Genomic DNA, 21,425 nt, shown 5'->3' with positions numbered 1-21,425 from the left:
CACTGGTTTATTTCCCCACATAGAACCTCACTGATATTTTTTCCCCCCTCCCATGCAGAAGCGTCCTCCGCTTTAATTTTTCTCAATTCTAGCACCAACCTAAGTAAAAAATACTTTCTACACCTCTATTCCTCCACTGTGTCAGCAGACAGCAAGCCCAAACATCATCTATACCGAGACAGTTACCTTCTCTTCTGGCTTCTCGTTCCTTACGTCTCTCTTCAGCTCGCCTTTCTCGTTCCTTTTGCTCCCTTTGTTCTTTTTGCTGCTCTCTGATTTTTCTCTCCCGTTCTCGCTCAAGTTGCTCCAGACGATCTCTGGAAGAGAATTATTTCTTGTTATGTTGCAGTTCACTACAAATCCAGCTTATGAAATAAAGGAAACCCGTTTTGCTGTAACAGCCTACAGGGCCATTCAGCTTCATTAGCAACAATATCACTCTGTATATCAATGAAAAACAGAGAGCTTTTCAGATGATCCGTTAAAAAGAGCGTTTCAAAGAAAAAGAACACGAGTTCTAAAACACAGGGCCACCTTATCTGCACCCTCAGCAGGATTTAAGCAGAAATTAAGCAAGTTCAGTCAATAAATTCCCTGATACTATGCCAATCTGGTTTGAGGGGGTTTTCTTTATAGTACAACACCGGCAATGAATTCACCTAAAAATATCCATTCTAATGAAGCCACTTACAAAGGTAATTAAAGCCAAGAATACATTTTCATCAGACAACACATTCACATGAAGATGGCACTGGCATAAGACCTTACAAGCTTTTGCTCTTAAGTTTTTTGTCACATCAGAACAATGAAAGGTTAGAGATAGATTCAGAGGAGGAAGCTGTTCATCTCTGTTGGTTTGTCACAGGGGAGGGAGGGATGGATGTACCTCTCCCTCCTGGAATGCTCCCTTGCCATTTCTCTCCGTTTCTGTCTTTCCCACTCACGACGGGCTTTATCCTGCTCTTCTCTATGTCTCTTCCTACGCTCATGTTCCCGTTCTTTCTCTTTCACTCTGGCATGTTTCCCTAAACAAACAAAAACGAATTTTGGAGTGTTACTCTTCAAAATATGTAGCGCCTCTATTTTTAAATAGCAAAACTAGAAAGGACAATACTAATGGTAACCTATTTTCATGTTCTCTGCTATTTTCTTAATGGAAAAATCCTGATCTAAAAGAGTGTTGGAAAATAAAATGATTATAAAATCTTGCATTAAAAAAAGAAAAAGGCCGTTAGTAACAGGAAAATAATGTGAATGTTACTAGAGAGGTTATTTCCTTTACAGTCAGGTACAAAGGGCTCAGAGACACTCACTTAGTGAAACCAGAAAGAAACTTAACAGACTTCAAAGAGTAGAAGCAGACTCTGTCTCTGTCCCAAAGTGGTTACTGCCCTCTCAAACACAGATGCAGCCTCATCACTCCCATTAGGGCATCAAACACAATCAAAGAAATAACATAGATCTCAATTCCTTTGTCTCATCCACCTGTCTCTCTTTAGGTTGTTGTTAACTACTCCCTACACAGTGCCTGCCCAGCTTCAGTTGGGAAGCTACCAGAAACCTCATCCCAGCGTAGTCATAACAACCTTCTGCCGAATGACTGCGATGTCTACGTTTCTCTTTCCTCTTCTCATCTTTTCTATGATGGGCTTTTTCCTTCCGTGACATTTGCTGGGGTGGTTTTATAGCTAAGGAATCATCTTCTTCGCCTCTGAAACACACAAAAAATTATTGAACCCAGGATGGTTAAATGTGCTGTCAAAAAGAAGTCAGTACTTCATAAAGATACCTTGGCACATTCTACGAACAGGAGATGGCACATCTGCAGGCTACAGAAGTTAAACTTTTCCCCTTCAGATCTTTTTGAACCCCTGCCTCATACTTTTATATGTTACTTAACTCTTCTAAAGTAGCAAAGTCATTCTCTCATTCTTACCTATCTTCCATGGAGTCTTCCCTTCTGTAAGGTGAGTTTCTGATGGTTATTTCCATGCGATGATCTCTCAACTCCCCCTCTTCAAGAGAATCCCGCTTTGAATCTCTATCATCTGACTGTGACAAATGCAAGAGGACAAAACCAAGAAGCAATTAATTTTTATGCAGCAAAATGAAAAAAATAATCTATATAGTATCCAACTCTTCCATTCACAGCTCAAAAGGCACCGTCAGATGGTCACACCAGTAAAGTGCACTGACTTATGCAACAGAGATTTCATAGTTGTATGCAGCCAAATGCAGTTTGATTGCAATACCTCAGCTTCTACAAATTCAATGTAGTTAGACAAAATTAAACAATAATTAAAGAAGACCGCATTAACTACTGTGGTTTTGTTTCAAAAAAGAATGTTATTCTGTACATAGCTGCATAAAAAAATACCAATATCCAAGTTATTAAAAAACAATTATTTAAACACATTCTCTTTAAAATCCTTGAAAGATTTTTACTCAAACTGCAACTTACAGTTTACCACATGATTTTTGCTACCTTTTCTAACCAACAACTACAAAAAAACCACAGCGTTCTACGTAGGGCTGATGAAATCCTACCAAAGCATCGATTTGATCAAACTTTATAACTGGAGATCACAGACAAAACATGCATAAGTACATAGAAGAGTTCCACTGACAGGGCAAGAAGCCTGGTTTTCATCAGAAAGAAGGATATAGACACTGAATCTACTCGGGTTTTGTTAGAAGTGCTTCTGTGCCAAAGGATGACTTACATTTTTCATACGTTTTATTTCTGCCTTCTCTTCTTGCTCCTTCCTTCTTTTTTTTTCCTGAAGAATCTCATCTAAAGTCTTCACTTTCCAAGAATCCTTTTCATCACCCATTTGAGTTAAAAAAACCCACTCTGAAAAAGAAGAGGGTTTTAACAAAACCTACACAAACCACACAGACGTGTCTATTTTACACTGATTATTTTTACATGCAAACACTCCAAGACACCACCCTCAGGTAAAGCCAAGTGGGATATCACAGAATGGCGTGAACTGGAATGGATCTCAAAGCCCATCCAGTCCCACCCCTGCCATGGGCAGGGACACCTCCCACTGGATCAGGGGCTCCAAGCCCCATCCAACCTGGCCTTGAACCCCTCCAGGGATGGAGCAGCCACCACTGCACTGGGCAACCTTGGCCAGGGCCTCTCCACTCTCATAATTAAGAAGTTCCTCCTTATGTCCAGTCTAAACGTGCCCCCTCCAGTTCACACCCATCGACCCCAGTCCTATCACTACAAGCCTTTGTAAACAGTCCCTCTCCAACTTCCCTGGAGCCCCTTCAGGAACTGGAAGGTAGCTATAAGGTCTCCCTGGAGCCTCTTCTTCTCCAGGCTGAACAACCCAAACTCTCTCAGCCTGTCAATCCCCCCTCTTTCAGCTTAAAACCATTTCCCCATTCCTGTGTCTCCACTCCCTGATCAAGAGCCCCTCCCCCGCGTTCCTGGACCCCTTTCAGTACTGGAAGCTGCTCTAAGGCCTCCCCGGAGCCCCAGCTCTCCCAGCCCGGCCTGACAGCAGAGCCGCTCCGGCCCTCGGATCCCGCCCGCGGCCTCCTCCGGGCGCGCCCCAACAGCCGCAGCTCCTTCCTTCGTTGGGGACTCCAGAACCAGACCCAAGGCAGCCTGGCGGCCCGTTTTTCCCTCAGAGAAGGGCCCCCCCGGCCTCCCTCCCCGCCTGTTCCCCCGCAGCCCCCTCACCGCTCCCGGGCCTGGGACGGGCAGCGCGGGGCTAACGCGCCACTTCCGCCCGCGCGCCCATGACGTCACGCGGGACGCGCCGGAAGTGGGCGCCGTGGCGGGAAGGGCGGGGCCGCCGTGCTGGGAAGAGAGGGGAGGAGGGAGGGGACACTTCAGGGCCTCATGCCTCTTATAGTGGAGAATTTCTTCCTTATGTCCAGTCTAAACGCGCCCGTCTCCAGTTTATCCCCATTGCCCCCAGTCCTGTCACTCCAAGCCTTGTGAACAGTCCCTCCCCAGCTTTCCTGGAGCCCCTTCAGGTACTGGAAGGTCACTATAAGGTCTCCTCAGACCCTTCTCTGCTCCAGGCTGAGCAACCCCAACTCTTAAAACAACAACCTATTAAATATTTCAATATTATGTATAGTTTTTGTGATTTTAGATCTCTGAGTCCCTACCCAGCCCCACCTGGCCTCCCGCTTTCGTGAGGAGTGCAAGAGCACAATGGGGTTTGGAAGCTCCGCACTTTGAAGCTCAGGGAAGAAATTTTTCCTGCTGTTTAATGTGAACCTGCCAAGGTGCAGTCCTTCTTTAAACAAAACGAACTCACCAGAACCTCCAAAAGGAGAAACTGCCTCCTTTCTTTAGGACAATGCTGATAGTTTCATCCAAAAAGTCACATTTTATTGTCATTTGTGTGAATAAAGCACGATCTGGCCATTTAACCAATTTACACAATGAGAACAAAGGAGAATTCCCAGGAGTTCACTGTGAGAAGGTCAATTCCACAAAGAGGAGGTCCATCGGCGCAGTCCCAACTGAACACCGTTGACATTAAAAGGGGTAAGGACGTCATGAGGGGAAGAATGGGAAGTGACACCCCCGGCTTTCCCCAGGGAGAAGCAACAAAAAACAATAAGAAAGCATCAAATGATCTGTTTGCACCCTGCACACAGGTGGAAGGTGGTTAATAAACAGCCAACCTGCACCCGTTCAACAATAAATAAAGAAAACTGCCACAAACACCTCCAAAAGAAGAAACTGCTTCCATTCTTTAGGACCATCCTAAATTACATAATAATTACATAGAAAAAGTCACATCTTATCGTCATTCACATGAATAAAAGTTCAATTCTAATGGCCACTTAAACAAGTCACATAACAGCAACAGAACAAATCCAGAAAAAAGAGAGAATTCACAGGAATTCAGTTCCACAAAAGGAAAATCAGTTCCAGCTGCGTAGTCCCAACTGAAGACTCTTGTCTTTAAAGGAGTGAGGGCGCTCGACTGTGACTTTTGGTTGCAACATACTACATGACAGGAAAAATCATTATACCCAGCTGCTTTATTGTCCAATGCTCATTTTCTCTGGGAAATGATGTCATTTCAGAAACACATTCACTGTAACACAGTGCAAGTCTGTGTTCTTCAGCAAGTACATGTTATTTCAGGAATTCACATTTTAAGGAAGACTGTGCTGTTCTGTACGAAGACATACTTGTCAAACAAATAATCTGCCGGGCTTTCACTCGCAGAGCTTGTCTTGATCGGTGCCCAAGGATCAGGGCTGTGGGAAACACAAGTGAGAGAAACCCTGGAGTGGTTCGAGGACTTCCCAGAAGAAATTGGGCAGTGGTGCTGCCATCAGACAAAGTAATTGGGAGGCAAATAGCTGGGGAGTAAGCGAAGACTCCCAACACTGAAAAAAATGATCCTTGTTTACACAACAGGAACAACAGCAAAGGAGAATTACTGGTAAGACTAGAGGAAGAAAAGTAAAGAAGTTGGTTTGTTTAAGCTAACAAAAGCCAAGACAACTCCATAGAAAAGTGCATAAGATCAACACTGTGAAAACAAACCCAGTGAAACAGGATTGTCATGCTGCCACAGAACAGGTCAGGTAAAACCAGCCATGAACAGGCTTAGACATGTGTTAGAAATAACAAATTTCAAAATCCTCCCAGCAGTTTAGGTCACAGAAAGGTTTCCAGCAACAGGAAAGGCAAAAGCCTGCTAGCTTTTAAAATGAAGTTCTGTCAGTTGGTGAAGGGGTTTACATGAGAATGGAGCAAGGCAATTAGAAAGCCAGTTACATTTCTGTCTTCCATCAAGAGTAGAAATATGACACAAACCAGGCTGCTTTCTGCTAAATACATTGACATTTTTGAAAGCAAACCTACCAAAAATAAAGAACCACAGAACTCCACATAGTCCACAGTTTTTGTAAAAGGGATAAGATGACAAAGAAACAGAAAAAGCACATATCACATATGCACTGATGAAAAAACTGACATTTCCCTTGCCAAATCTTCGGGGAATGTGCCCCAGGCAACTGGTCACATACAGGAATGTAACCTGAAGTAAGACAAAAGAAGCACACGCTATTTAAACAGAAGGCAGGCTTCTTCGGAGAAACTCTCCTGGAACGCATCTTTGCACTCTGCAGAAACAGTTCACTAGAGCTAATGGAATGCCTCACCTGGAAAGGTGAGCAAGAGCTGACATTTCACTGGAACTCCACTGGCAACTTCCTATTAGGAATTATTTTTATCATCAAGACCACTTTATCCATGTTCCTAATGCCACGCTACCCTCTTCCAGAGGAGTGGTAGTTATAAAAATCAGCTCATTTCAATTTTTAGTTTAATTTTGTTACCAAAAAGTCCATTTAAATGTGTTTGTTGCTACTGTGCTTTTTTGCCAAAACTGATTATCAATACTTAAGAAAATTTTTAAAGGAAAGTTAACTTTTAATCATTGATCTACCACGAAACAGAAATTTCCTTCAGAAAAGAAAACTTCCTAAGAGCAGCAGAAATAAAGATTAGCCTCAGTCTATGGTTAGTATTCCTCCCTTTAGTGACCTGTCTTCCACGTCACATATAGACCCGAGATTCTTTACGTAATGGTAGAAACACTTAGCACATCGGTCAGAATTATAACCCTGAGTTTCTAAAAGGCAGCATTTTGCTGCACTCTTAGAAATAATACCAAAAAAAATCGATTTATTTCTTTGTAACAGAAATACAAAATAAAATGCAAGAAATGAAAATACTAAAAAGGTTTCTTATAGAAATATGAGACCCTGCTTGCTTCATCACCAAAACTGATCAGTGTTTTTTTACCCCTAGGCAACTGATAATACTTAATTCATTACTCTATTTCTACAGCATATGGATATGCGTGTGTGCTTCCATTTCATTATTGTCAATGCACAACCAGGATGCAATATTTCCAGGTTAAATTTTAGTCAAAAAAGTCACTTTTCATTCCTAGCTTTGTAATAAGAAGTTGCCACTATGGGGCATGGACCCATTTCCATAGTTTGCTTCAACTAAATGTACACCAGAAGCCATTGGTGGGAGAGGAGAGGGCTCCTTCTTCCAGCTCTGCAACGCATGCAGATGATGGGGGATGCAGGTCATAGAGCAACAAACTAGGAGTTCCAGTGATGCACCAATTTTATCCCACTGCAAGCAAGTGGCATACAGTGAGGGGTCCATATTTTCACATTCTTTTGATGGGGAGGGAGAAAGGAATCGTATTCCCACAGGACACTGAACTTCTGTTTCTAATATAGGCTTGTGTGTTACTTGCAGTCGAGTTAAAACAACAAAGTCATGTTTACCACGTTATATGACACAGGGTCCTCTTTTTCGTAATCCAGTTTCTCTGTAAATCAAGGCTCACTGGATTCTTCCCATTGTTTTCTCTCTGCTTCAAGTCCCAGGCTTGACCTGCCAAGAACTCAAAGGAACCAAATCAGCATCAACAGTTGAAGAAATAACCACTTTCAGGAGTTCCTTTGAGGAAAAATGGCCATTTTAACCATAGGGTTCCAAATCCTTGGCTATGAGCGGCTCGGTATCCTCAGCCGTGGCTTGTGCGGACTGCGGGGCTGCAGCTGCCAGGCTGTGGATGGTCTCTTGCTGATGCTGCTTTGCCTTGTTGTACAGCAGAACTCCAATCGTCACTAGAACAGTCCCGATGGCCGAGAGGCTTGTGATTTTGTTACCAAACACAATAATACTTAGCCAGATTGACAGCGCGTGCTTCACAGTACTAGCAACACTGGAAAGGAATAGAAAAATTAAGGCCAAAGAAAGCTTCCTCATATCCTACGCATAACCATGCTTTAACGTTGCCCAGAGCAGTGGTGGCTGCTCCATCCCTGGAGGGGTTCAAGGCCAGGTTGGATGGGGCTTGGAGCCCCTGATCCAGTGGGAGGTGTCCCTGCCCATTGAAAGGGTGGGACTGAATAGACTTTGAGGTCCCTTCCAGCCCAAATCATTCCACGATTCTATGACTTCTCTTTATTCTGCTTGCTTTTCAAACATCAACTCAGATTCCACTTTTCCTCCCACACCAGATTATTGGCACTAGTATCTTTACACTCATCTTAATTTTAGAGCTAGTATGAATAATTCACCTCAGGTTTTTGTTCTCATTCCTTTTAAGTAAGCAGTGCAGTATTAGCAATTCACTTCTGGCTAACACAGACCCCCAGAAGACTAGCATACTAGCAACCTGTCATTTGTGACCGTGCTGCTGATCTCAAGCAGAAATACTGAACAAGAGAATGAAACAGCATTCCTGGTGTGAAAATGCAGTTTTACCTGAAAGTTACAGGGGAAATCTTTCCCATCAAGGCATAGGCTGTAACACTTTGTAGGTGGAACAAGACTCCATCTATTAAGAGAAGAATGACAATATCTTGGTTGTAGCTGAAGCTTCTCCCACTTTTCCCAATCACAGGCACATCCTAAACAAAAAAAGAGGATTTGAAGAGTTCAGGTTATAATCAAATCTACCTCTTGCAAACATAAGATTAAATGCATTTCAGGGTGATTTTAGGAAGAATGAAAAGTAAAAATTAAGATTAACCTTAACCTTAATTGCACATTCTGCTTACAGGTCAAAAAGTAAACATAAATCCACATTAGTGTACTCGAATTACCATGAAAAATATCCAAGCTGGAATGAGCATAACCACTGCAGCAGCACTTGTATAGAACTGGAGCTCTGGGGCTCTGCAGAGCAAAAACAATGATTAAAAGCTGAAGAAAGCTGCATCATTACCACATTTACAGGTATCAAAAAGTAATAAAAACCATCTACCAAGCTTCAGGGACTACAAACCCAGCAGTCTCTTGCAAAGAGAGTGTTTTGCTTTGTGTGTTGCCCGAGACAGGCCAAAGATAAAAGGCCCACATTCTCAGGTTCCAAACTGGCATTTTGTCTCATGGTAAGATACCCAGACAGCTACATGTATATTCTATCACAAGATTTTATTCCTAGCAAGTGAGTTCTGAAGTTGGTTCCTGCAGGCCTATTCATATTAAGGGATGTTTTATGATTGCAGAAGAAGGACTAAGGGCTTATTTCTGTGAAAAGATGACTCATTTTGGGTATGCTGAGGGTTTTACCCAATTATGAGACTCCAGACTATCACCATGGGATGTGATCATGGTGGAGTTTTCTTTCCCTGATAAAATGATTTAGGTTAAAGCTGTCTGTAAATAGTCTGAGAAAAAAAAATCTTGGTACAACATAGTCATAAACAAGTGGTTTTCTTACGCAGATCAGATTTCATCGATAATCAAACATGAAATATTTTTAATACTTACGAAAATCTGTACTTATCTCCACTGAGCAGTTTTTTGGAAAAGACATTTTGCAAACTAGAAAAAAGAAAAACAACACCATTTATCTGTATTTTAGCTGGGACAAATAAATCAATCCACAGCCAGCTCTTTCCCTTCAATGGGTAGATGTTTTCTACGCATGATGCAAGGACAGACAGGAGTTTGTTCTCACTCCTTTAGACTAATGGAGTGGTACTATCTTTTAATCTCATTAATGCTAGCAGACGTGATAGAAAAACTGTATCTTGTGTTAAAAATAAATGTTAAATACCAGCATTTAAGTGCAGTGTACAAACTCAACTACAAGCAACAATTCTCTTCAATCTACCACCAAACAGAATTCCTTTATTCCACACATGGAATTATGGCAACGCCTTACCAGTCCATGATGTTAGTGGATAGAGCTGCTGAGAAACCGAGGATGTTGAAGCTGATTTCAGTAGCTGTACACAGAGCTAGCCCACCCATGACAGGGATTAGGGAGAGATTAACCAGCAGTCCTGCAGATTAAGAGAAGTGAAATCTGAGTTTAATTCCTGTACTTCCAACTACATGTGTCACACACTAGAGCTTCTGGAAGTTTGAATTCCACCTTCACTTCTTCAGTTGAAAGAAAGAGCAACTCGTTTGGCTGGATTTGAAAGGACGGAGATTCTAAAGTGAGAGCTCTGACAGTAGTGAGAGCTCTGGCAGTGAAGTACTCACCAGTGTATTCCCCCAATATCATCCGAGACATGATAACAGTAAAAATAGGAGCAGAGCTTTTAACAGTTTCTGCAAATGAAACTGCCACGTTTTTCAAGCTGACAAGCCCCAAGACCACTGTTGCGAATCTGTAATAGAAGAATACATTAAATTAAGCAGAAAATCAAATAATGCTTTAAGAGCAACACTTAGACCTCTTGCATTAAAAAAAAAACCAAACTGCATTATAATTTCTCTAGATATATGAATTTGGGCTGCAGTACCTAAGAACTAATTTGAATCCTGTTATACTTTATCACTGTTGCTGCGTACAGGAAACCAAATCACATATTCTTATCCTTCCCTAGACCACAAACTGAAACTATCGCAGTAAAATTTATTTCTTTTTAATACGGAAATATTTACTTTTAGAAAGATAAATGTTAATAGCCTGTATCACTTTTGAGGCAAATTGCTGGAAAAGGTGAGGGAACAAAGCAACATTGTAATAAATATTAGTGGCTAAACATCAGCCTCAAAAACAGAACAGGAATAAAGTAAATGGAAAGAGAAGTGTGTTCTAAAAGAAGCTAAATGTCATGGGAAGCCAAGCTAAAAAATTGACATGTTGAAAAAGGAAGGCAGCATTTAGCAATAAGAACTGAAAATAAAATTTTCCTGTGATTTCGGGGGAGGAAATGCAAATACTCCAACACTTTCCAATCAAGAATGAAGAGAGCCATGAAAATACAGTTTCCATTCATAACAGCGCCAAGAAGCAACCAGACAGGTCACTGAAAATATTTAACCATTTACCTCATTAATCCAACAAACAGCATTATCATGATGAAATTGGGTGGGTAGGAGATGCGTGTTTTGTGTTGGTACAAGCAGCATGGAACAAACATTTTTATACAGCCAATGAAGGTGGTTGAAAGCATCTGAACAGCACCTAGAGAGAGATGAGAGGGGGAAAAATCAAAATCAGGAGATGATGGGAATATGACAAATCAAGCAATGTAAGAAAATTTCTTAGACAAACTTATGCGTTGCACATTTTGCAGCTGAGCAGCATGGCAACGACTGTCTATATTTTATAAATGCTCACAAAAGCCCTTGACCTCTGTGCCTACCAGCACAGCAGCAGAAAAATCCCAGGTAGCGTACACCTATAAAATCTGGGTCACAGATAAAGTGCCCTTTTTACCTCCTTAAAAAAAAAAACAGGAATAAGCAGTTTATTGGATAACAGAGACCACCCAAAGGCAGCTTTTGAACTTCTACATACAACCAAAATCAAGCTTTTAGTTTTTAAAAACCCACACTACCATCCAACACAGAAAACAAAAAAATTACATTTTTCTTCCCAGCTCTTAGTCCTGAGACACCATCTTATGCTCCTCTAAGAGCAAAGTTCCATCCTGCCTTTCAGCAAGAGGAGGAAAGCACAAAGTCAGAAGCAGAGATGACAGCTTTTGAGTTCCCAGCCCCAAGATCTGCCCCCACAACTCCTAACAAGGAGTTTTTCTCTTCAGTTGAGCCATTTTGTCCCCCAGTTTTAGACAGGAAGATCTGGCATCACCAAATATCTCACTGGAATTGAAATGCCAAAGGAAGGCAGGGTTACCTAACATGCTGGGCTCTCCTTCCAGTAACGACAGAATGTATTTGTTAAGAAAAAGAGTGCAAAAGCTGAAGAAAAACCACAAAGTGAGGTAGATGAGAGCATGAGAATTCCAGATGCCCAAGTCTGATTCGATGACTGTGGTCTCCGTGATCGTTATTTTCAGGACGTTCTCCTCTGGTACGCTGTCACTCCTAGCAATTACAAACTTTTCACTCCTGTTAGCAAAGAGCGACCCCAAATCAAACAGTGATTTTCCCTTTGGCTTTTCTTCAAGGAGGGGAGGATTAGGTTCCTCTGGTGCCTGAGCACTTGCCACAGCTGACATGCTGACAATAAGAAGCTAATATTTGGCCTTAATAAAATCAACATTGACTCAGAACAGCACTTGGACGAAACAGAACTATCATGTGATTAGTCTTTCATCTCCCATGGCCTGAAGAGGCGGACTTGGTCCTCCAAATAGCATCTTGCATAAAAACAAACTTCACGTGCTTCTTCACGGGGTCTGCTCCATTCTTTCTGCCTAAGAATGAAAAAAAGAGAAGGAAAAAAATCATGTAGCTCTGAACGTAACATTTTAAATACCTAACACAGTAACGACACCACGTGTCACCCGCAGCTTATGAAAGATAAAAAGGCCACTGTAGCTTGTCTTTCAGACTGGATTTTGCACTCCCACTATCATGGTATCGAGATTAAGCACTAGGAACTTACCCGAGACAGATTTTTTTTATTCTAAAAATGGCACACACACAAAAGATTTCACATTTTTAAGTTCTTTCTCCTCTAAAGCATATCATTGCAGTCTTTTCAATTCTAATTAGCTCCTCTTCAAGATTCTACAGTTTCTTTGATCTCGGTCTTCTTTCATCTACTCAACAGAAAAATACCACCCAGGAGCCCATATCCGTGGTACTAATTAACCTGATATCAACTCGAGTCAAAGCAAGCAATCAATGATCAAGGTCTCTAGCTTCCACTAATCACAAACACAGTTATCCCAGTACATATGAGATCTAGGCAAGCAAAGTAGGAAAACACATTCCAAATAGACTTGTTCTCTATTTAATTAATTGTGAATAATGCAACATCACCTATTTTGCCACGCAGTACAGTTAAAGTTTGTAAATCAATTAGTACTTGCAATAATTCAAGCCTATTTAAAAGATCTGACAGAAAAAGGCATTAAATCTGTGACAGTAAAACAGTTTCAAGTTTATTGCTGTCTATTTTGCAGTCTGTGTTCTCTGAGGAAAAGAAAACAGGATGAATCAATGAGAACAAGACCTCTTCTACCCCTCAGTGAATGCACATGAGGGGAAATGACATTTGAAATACTTTTATCCAGAAGCACGTCTGCTGGATAGAAAAGAAGGTGGACTTACACAGTTGAAAAGTAACTCCTATATCTTGGCAAAGCTGTCTGAAATGAGATCAGAACCCTATAGCACATCAAACAACAGCAGCACAAGAAATCCTCAATGGCAAGAGCTGTACCGAGAGCTACTGCACCTGCCCTGGTCAGCGTATGAAAAGGTGAACAGGACACAATATTTTCTTCATGCATTTAATGCCCAATGCGGCATCTCAAAATAAAACAAAGAGAGGTGCTAAGGAATTAAATACAATATATCCTGTTTCGATATCCTACAGCAGCTCCTCTACACTGAAAATTTCCATTCCTCATGCCCCCTGTTTCTGTTACTCAGCCACACACAGATGGTCGCCATCCCTTTTCCCATTTCACCAGGAACTCATTCCAGCAGCACACCAGGACGCAAGCCCCTCTGACAACACCGTTAAACCCTGCACTCATGTTAACCCAGTTTAGGCAAAACTATCCATGCTAAAGAGAGAGAATTTGTTACCAAAAAAACAGATTCTTGACTCCTCCTCCTTTTTCAGGTCTTAAAAAATACCCCTCTACATTCAAAACAGTCAGTAATCACAACTTGGTCAATACCTCTGTTTATACTACTCAATTAAAAATAAAACCAATCCAGCACAGCAGAGCTCGCACCCTCAGCAGCACCACAATATCACATTTGATATCAGTGATTCCCGATGGCAGGAAGCCGAATAGCAAATAAGAACAAAATTACTCCCCTAATTACTGACCTGCTGTCTTAAATCAACTGGAAAGTCTTAAATGGACTGAAAGAGTTCTCCATCTGGAACTAATTCCTCCCTTAAGACCAACCCGCAGCTGATGTTTACCAATAGATGAGAACGTGGCAGTGGTTGGCAGAGCCTCTCTCTTGGACTGCACACAAACATTCAATCTTCCAGCTCACAGAAGCAAGCAGCATGCACTACATTTCACGCTCTTCCTTGTATCTTCTCCAGCTTTTAAGTACATTAGCTAAAGAATCTTGTATTAAAGGTGGGAGAGTTACAGAGTACAGACTTTGAGAGTCTAAGACAAATTCTGACTTGGAAGAAGCAGCTGATCATCAATTCAACAACTCCTCAGCTTCTTAGCCTTCGGGACATCCTACTCACCATGCTGCCTGCACTCAAATCCTTCTCCCCTTATGCTCAGAATAGTTCAAAATGTAATTAAAAACAAAAGTAAAAGACAAGAGATAAAACCCAACTTTGATATTAAATTGTTTTGATGGGATTGTCACAAACACATGTCAAAAATCCTCATTAATTGTATTCCCTTAAACTTCCTTTCATGACAAACTGCATTTTTAATCCTATTTTTTAAGAAATTGTCAAAAATAAAAAAGCCAAAAATACAGCTAGAGTTCCGCATAACCAGAGTCCTTCCTTAGGACTGAAAGAACAGAATTCTTTAAAGAATACGTACAGCAACAAGAGACAAAGCAGCCACCTGTAAGAGGAAAACCAGTGTATTCTAAACATTCAATATACTGTACCAAGACAAGATGTATCGTGAAAACAAAGCGAGCAGCACTTCCAGCGCTACAGAATCTGTGTTTTTAACTACACACTGCAGCCCTGAAAACACACAGTTTTCCACAGAGTGTTCTAAATATTTTTTATGATTGAAATACATGCATGGGCAAGAGTCGAACAAGTACTACAACAAATGATACCTTTCACTCAAAAGTTCTATTTCTTAGCAGTGCAGCAAGCTCTGACAGTCCCCGCTGCACGCCCCACAGCAGCAGTCCCGCACCACACCTGCTGCCCCAGGCTGGGAGTGCCGTGGCTTTGGAACCAACACCATCAAACAGCCAAGATAACAAACCGCTACAACTACGTTTCTGACTATCTGTATATAAAACCAGTTAGTTCCATAGAATTGCAGAATGGTTTGGGTTACAAGAGACCTCAAAGCCCACCCAGTGCCACCCCTGCCATGGGCAGGGACACCTCCCACTGGATCAGGGGCTCCAAGCCCCATCCAGCCTGGCCTTGAGCCCCTCCAGGGATGGGGCAGCCACAACTTCTCTGGGCAACCTGGGCCAGGGCCTCCCCACCCTCACAGGGAAACGTTTCTTCCTAAGATCTCATCTCAGTCTCTCCTCTTTCAGCTTAAACCCCTTTCCCCTCGTCCTGTCGCTGCCCTCCCTGACCCAGAGCCCCTCCCCAGCTTTCCTGGAGCTGCTTTCAGGTCTCCCCAGAGCCTTCTCTCCTCCAGGCTGAACAGCCCCAGCTCTCCCCGCCTGTCCTTGCTCAGGAGATGCTCCAGCCCCTCCACCGCCTCCGTGGCCTCCTCTAGACCGGCTCCATCTCCTTTCTGTGCCGCGTTTCTTCCCGCATCGCGCACAAAGCACCCTACAAGGTCAGCTTTTCGCTTCGCACAAACACACAAAGGCTCCAACCCGCTGGAGGCGCTGAGGCACGGGCCGGGCTGCCGGGCTGCACCTCCCTCAGCCCCGGAGGCGATCCCACCCCCGCCCCGGGGGGCTGCCGGGCGCTCTCAGCACCCCCTTTCCCCACCCGGCCCCCCACCCCTTCCCGGGGGGCACAGACCCTCCCTCCTCGGGGGCGGCGGCTCCGGGGAGCGCCTCCCGACCAGCCCCTCCATCGCGCCGGGCGGGCCCGGGGACGGCGCGAGCGCGGGGGAGGGGAGAGGGGGGCGGAGAAGCGACACTTGGGGTATCCCGGGCCCGCAGGCGCCGTTACCGGAGGCCACGGAGGGCGGCGAGCAGGGTCAGCGCCGCGGCGACCGCGCGAGGCCCCGCCCCCCACACTGGGGGCGTGGCCAGATCAGACCACGCCCCCTCCCGCCGCACACCCCCCCCCCCCTTATATACGGGCTGGTGCCTTTATGGTCACGCCCCCTTGTGGGCGTGGACTGTGTCTCACTGGTGTGGGCGTGGTTTAAGTTGGCCCCGCCCCCTTGAGCACTGACTCCGCCCCTCCCCGCAGCGGCACCTGCTGCCCTGTCTGCCTCTTCCCGCAGGGTTTCCCCCTTCCTAGAATGGTTTGGGTTAGAAGGGACCTCAAAGCCCATCAAGTCCCATCCAGTCCCATTCAACCCGGCCTTGGACCCCTCCAGGGATGGGGCAGCCACCACCGCTCTGAGCCAGGGCCTCCCCACCCGCACAGGAAAACATTTCTTCCTGCGATCTCACCTCAATCTCCCCTCTCTCAGCTCAAAACCGTCATCCTCATCCTCTCCCTGTGCTCCCTGACAAAGCCCTTTCCTATTCCCTGCCTCCTGCAGGTTGGTCCCCTCCTTCCAGTTTATGGGTATAAAGTGGAGAGGGGCAGCTTTAGACTAGGCATAAGGAAGAAATTCTTCACTACAAGAGCAGTGAGGCACTGGAACAGGTTACCCAGAGCAGTGGTGGCTGCCCCATCCCTGGAGACGTTCAAGGCCAGGTTGGATGGCCCTTGGACAGCCTGGTCCAGTGAGAGGCATCCCTGCCCATTGCAGGGGTTTGGAACTCGATGGGCTTTAAGGTCCCTTCGAACCAAAACTATTCTATGATTCCTGCAGTTTTCTTCCCTCCTTTCTGCAGGTTTTACCCTCTCCTGCAACCTCTTCACCTTCTATCACTACAGGGCAGCAAAGCGATTTTTGCCAGTGTGGTGCAGTTTCTGGCTTTCTAATTTAGGCTGCCTGGGATGAATGGAAAAATCATATCCCACTCCCATCTTTTGCACATTACTGCAAAGTGTGAACTTGTCTTTACAGTTCTCCCAAACTCACCTGGATACAGGGTACCAGGATAAAGGTTTCATCAGAAGATGAAAATGTAGCACCATGGCCCCAGTGAGGCATCGAGAAAAGCAAAATGCAAGCTGGGGGTATAAACCAGAAAAATCTAGACTGAGATTTATCATGAAATAAAGTCAGAGTCCTCCCTTCCTCCACGATTTCAGAGTTCAATTCAATTACAGGGAGTTTCTTTTGATTGTTCCAAGGAAAACCCTGCACTTGCGTCACTGAGCCAGCTTGATTTGATGTGTTTCTTAGGAACAGCAACTAGTTTATACCAAGTTATGTGTTTAAAATTTCTCTTCCTTTATAGATAAAGCCCTTTTCAGGGCTGCTGTTCCCTGTGAAGATCTAATTCTGTGTCACTCTTCTGTCTCAGGTGTGGCAGGTGTGGCAGCGATTTTGCTTTGGGGCAGCTAATCCCTTTACATAAGATGCACTGAAGGAGCTTACCGGTTCCCATTTTCATGTCTGTGCCGTAACACACTGAGGAGTTCAAGGGTGTCCACACTCCAAAGCCTGTCCTAGAACGTGCATCTCTGACAGGAGCCGTACTTAGACTTGAGTTGTGTAAGAGCTGGTTTCAAGGCACTTTCTTACATGGCAAGAAACCCAGTGTGATCTGAAACAAGAAAACGCGAATTTATCTCTCTGTGTTAAGTTCCTGCAAGGATGTTGCTTCATCTGAAGAGTTTTAATAAAAGAAAATAACAATCTATTATTTTTAAAGCTTTTTTTGTCTAACAACTTTTTGTCCTGCTGGAAGCAAAATCCAAACTTCCTTGGATATTTCCAACTCGAGCTCCAGAAGAAACTTTCGTTCATATTTCTGATTGTATCAAATAGAAATGCAACTTAACCTGAAAAGCAATATAGCTGCAAGTATAAGATAGATATAGATATCTATATGCATAATATATTTCTATATAGCTGAAGTAAGGAAGTCCTCTTCAGTGGCTCAAGCAGGTTTTGGCTGCTAAAACAGTGTAGAAGACAATAGACTGCGGGTGTAGCACCTTGTGTATGAGAAGGACATTCTAATCACAAGCAATCATTTCTGGCCAGCTTTCACGCTTTCCCCCAGAGGGAACAAAGACAATAGATTTGTTCCAGATTCTATAATTAGACACACACACAATACTTTTATTCCCAAACTCTGGTTTGATTAGCAGCTTTTCATACAAGGCTCAGCACACCCACAAAAACTGCAGCGTTAGATCGGTGCCACCAATCTGTCACACTGTTAGCAACCGCTGTTCTGCGCTTCGGAGAAAAATGAAGAACCTTCATAATAAACCCAATGAATCACATGGTGTTATACCGGGGGAAGTTGAAAGCACGCTTGCTGATCTATTTTTCCCCCACTCCTACCTTCTGTTGATCCTAGTTAGCATTCTGTGCTGCCACACACACATGGGAAGAAGCACCTGCCTCTCAGCACTGGTTTAGATCAGGAAAACGAGAGTATTAGTAACACATTCTTCCAGATTGCTAAGTTTTAATGTAAACAGAAGTTGTTGTTTCAAAATATCAATCAGTAAAGATAACATCATTCAAGGAACATGTTAAACCCATGACTGTCTGACCTGGAGGTTTCAAGATGTGTAAGCTGACCTCCATGAACATGCCAAAACCAGGTGTTTTCCATAGGGCAGACAGAGATTGGTAAAAATAATAATCATTCATCAAAGAAAATTGATGCTCTGTCTATAAAAACCTCTTGGATTTACCACTTTACTTTAAAGAGGGTTTGGGATTTAATTTGTTGAAAAACATTCACCTGCCAAAAACAAAGGGATGTCCTTTATTTCAGAAATGTGCATATGCTACCCCTGCAAAAAACCTTAACACTCAAAAAAAAAGTTTATTTTCAAGTTATTTTACGGACTTGTTCCGATTTGGCCACTGAATGTGAAAAACAAGGAAATACCGTCTTAAGTCGTCTAGGTTTTCCCAAGGTCATAAGCAGGCCAAAAATTCTCATGATTCCCTTTGTAATTTGCCAATCGTTTTCTGTTAATAGCAGTGCAAAAGGAAGTTCAGGCACTAGAAGGTTTTTTATAGACGGAAGTTATTACATTGTTTTGAAAACTCCTGCCACACTTTGTCCAGCAAAGCCAGATTATTGGATGCACGGAATCCAGGAAGCAGAGCTCTGTAAAAATAAATCTGTTGCTACTCTGCCTAAGAATTAACTGGTGTTTGCAGGAGCGTCCCTTGTAAGAACAAAGCACCAACCCTTGCTTTTATGAAAGCCTTTTCCTTATTTAAGCTTCATCAAAACAAACGTGTAGAGTTCAACCACGACAGCCAAATGTGGTGCGGTTTGATGTATTTTATAAAAACCTAACTCAGAACTCTCCCAAACTGGTTATTTTCTGGGCTATAGTCTCTGGGATAGTTTGTTTCAAAATTCCAACAACAAAAATAAGCTGTTAGGAATTCAGTCTAAGTGCAGCTCAATACAGGAGCCATTTGCAGTGGTCAGAACAACACAAAACAAAACTGTAGAGGATGTGTAAGAGTAGGAAATTCCTTCTTAGTCACTTGAATTACTCTCACTTGGAAGATTATATCATTTCAGCTCTTCAATAAAAACAGGGTTGCTTCATTTAATGCAAGCACTGTTCAATGCAGTGTTCAATACAGTTGCCAGTTAATTTGGATAACTAATAGGGTTCCATTTCCAAAGTGTTATTTCACAAGTAATTTTAAAAAAATCTAACAAATTATTTCATTTCTTGTATACAAATCACAGGGGAGAGAACTCATTCTAAATGTCTGAGCCAGGCTCCTTGGTAAGAATAAAGATACACTCTTGACTGAGGAGCCAAAGTTACATGGTCTTGATTCATTCCATTTTGTCACCAGGATCAAGCACAGAGCAATTGCATCTTGCATGGTCTGTGTTCACCTCGTAATGGCCCTTTCCTTCTCCTTCCTTGTGTTTTGTGTGTATGACTCGAGGAACCCTGCAGGAGAATCGCCAGAAGCTAATGGTCTTTGTTCTTTCCATCTTGCTAGTGACATTGATTCCATTGTCAACTTCACACTTCTCCCTGGAGAGTAAAAGCCAAAACTCCTGGTTAGTCTCCTGTGTTTAACTAACTTTGCTTTTCTCCACATCCTGGGCGTGAAAATCTCAGGAAGGCAAGGCATCCATGGTAAGGGCACTGGGGAGGCTGAATTATTGCTACCACTGAATAACAAAACGTGCACCTCTGGAATTGCAAACCTATCTCTCTGAGCTATTCCAGAGGTTCTTTATGAGAGTACCTGAATTAAACACAAATATCAAAGAATTTTACTCCCACACCATTACTACAGAAGATATCCTTCTCTTCATCTATGCTGTTTCAGATTTCTATCTATAAAGCAACTGGCTAAGTCACATAAATCTGACCCACGAACAGAACTGGAATCCCAAGGCTATACACAAGGACATGGCCATGAGCCATACTGCTCCATAAAGGCAGCGTAGGGTTTTTAGGAGCATTGTGGTAACCTGCTGCAAGGAACAAAGATATAATGTGTTGGGGGAGGTACTGCCATTCCAGATTGTCTCGTTTGCATTTCGTAACTATAAAATGTAACACAAGGACTGTATTCGATGCATTACTAAGATTTGCCATTAAAGATTTGCAGTTAAATTTCCCCTTGCCATGCTTCTCAGAAGTCCTTCCCTTTTGTGGTCACATGCTTATCACAAAGGTGAAGTCATACAAAAACTATCCTTCGATAGGAGAGATGACAACCAAGCCAGGAGGATGCAGTAAAGCAGAATTTGCCTGTTTGATCTGCATGCCAGTTGTCCATTCTGTTAAACACAGTTCTCTACAGCACACTCTGTTGTTAGGCTCACTAAGGAACAGGCAAAGAGATGCAAATTACTTTAAACCAGCCATCAGTTTATGTATTAAACAAGAACCTCAAAGTGAAAGCCTGGTGTAGAAGATGTACAATTAAGGACTTTTTTTTTTTTTTCTACTATAAAGGTAACTTGGGTTACTTTAACTCCTGCTTTCTGAGCAAAAGCTCTGAGCCAGAATAGGACATACTAGTATAAATATTCTCCTATCAATGTGATTAAGGAGGATGTTTTGCAACTTCAGCAGTCATAAGGATTTGCAAATTTGAAATGTAGTTTCTCCTGACTGCTGAGGAGGATTGCAGGATCAGGGACAAAGTACATTAGATATGTAAATCTTTTATTACTGGGAAAGAGTTTAGGGGATTTTGGGTTTGTTGGTTTTTTTAGGCTCCTCGAGTGTTTCCTTCAGACATTCAGAGAAATTCCTGAAATACAGCTTTTCCTTGCTAAAAATGGAGCTAGCACCAAGCACTGTGCTTTCACAGTACTTCAGGTGAATACTTGCATAGAATTCAGTAACTAGCAGCATTGCAGTGCAACAGCAATGTGGAAAAGGTAGATACTCTTCATTGGAGTTTGGGAGCTTTGCATCCAAGGTAAAAATGACTCAGTTTTAGGCTGGGGCGTGTAGGCAGTTTGACAGAGGGGTCACAGTAGAAACTCTTTTTCTTTACCCCGTTCAGCCAAGTGTTTCACAATCGGCTTCTGGCAGATGCTGCAGCAGCAGAAAAACACGTGTCATGGTTTAGTGCTCTCAGAAACTGCTCCTGCCATG

At 43.0% G+C, this 21,425-nt stretch overlaps 1 protein-coding gene across 11 annotated transcripts in view; it reads right to left on the bottom strand.

The window, feature by feature from the left end:
* The window catches only part of LOC138730047 (cyclin-dependent kinase 11B), a 35,467-nt gene extending 14,042 nt beyond the window's left edge, over window positions 1-21,425 (bottom strand). For 6 of the 11 annotated variants that reach the window (XR_011338992.1, XR_011338993.1, XR_011338994.1 and 3 more), the window contains exons 1-6: window positions 3,701-3,780; window positions 2,724-2,852; window positions 1,937-2,052; window positions 1,587-1,711; window positions 887-1,025; window positions 187-317 (exon numbers count right to left, since the gene is read on the bottom strand). Coding sequence is in view for 8 of the 11 variants with exons in the window: in XM_069874766.1 (XP_069730867.1) it covers window positions 187-317; window positions 887-1,025; window positions 1,587-1,711; window positions 1,937-2,052; window positions 2,724-2,834 (622 nt within the window). In the remaining 3 variants the exon portion in view is untranslated. Of the gene's footprint in view, window positions 1-186; window positions 318-886; window positions 1,026-1,586; window positions 1,712-1,936; window positions 2,053-2,723; window positions 2,855-3,700; window positions 3,781-4,057; window positions 4,065-4,706; window positions 7,752-8,296; window positions 8,443-8,637; window positions 8,711-9,307; window positions 9,362-9,704; window positions 9,826-10,030; window positions 10,159-10,825; window positions 10,962-11,636; window positions 12,160-13,754; window positions 14,185-15,737; window positions 15,801-17,232; window positions 17,454-21,324 lie in introns of those variants that run through there. The other 5 variants (XM_069874773.1, XM_069874770.1, XM_069874769.1 and 2 more) reach the window with 5 other exon arrangements.

The sequence above is a fragment of the Phaenicophaeus curvirostris genome, chromosome 22 (genome assembly GCF_032191515.1).
Source record: "Phaenicophaeus curvirostris isolate KB17595 chromosome 22, BPBGC_Pcur_1.0, whole genome shotgun sequence".
In the NCBI taxonomy this organism is placed as follows: Eukaryota; Metazoa; Chordata; class Aves; order Cuculiformes; family Cuculidae; genus Phaenicophaeus; species Phaenicophaeus curvirostris.
This window is presented reverse-complemented; position numbering and strand designations above follow the sequence as displayed.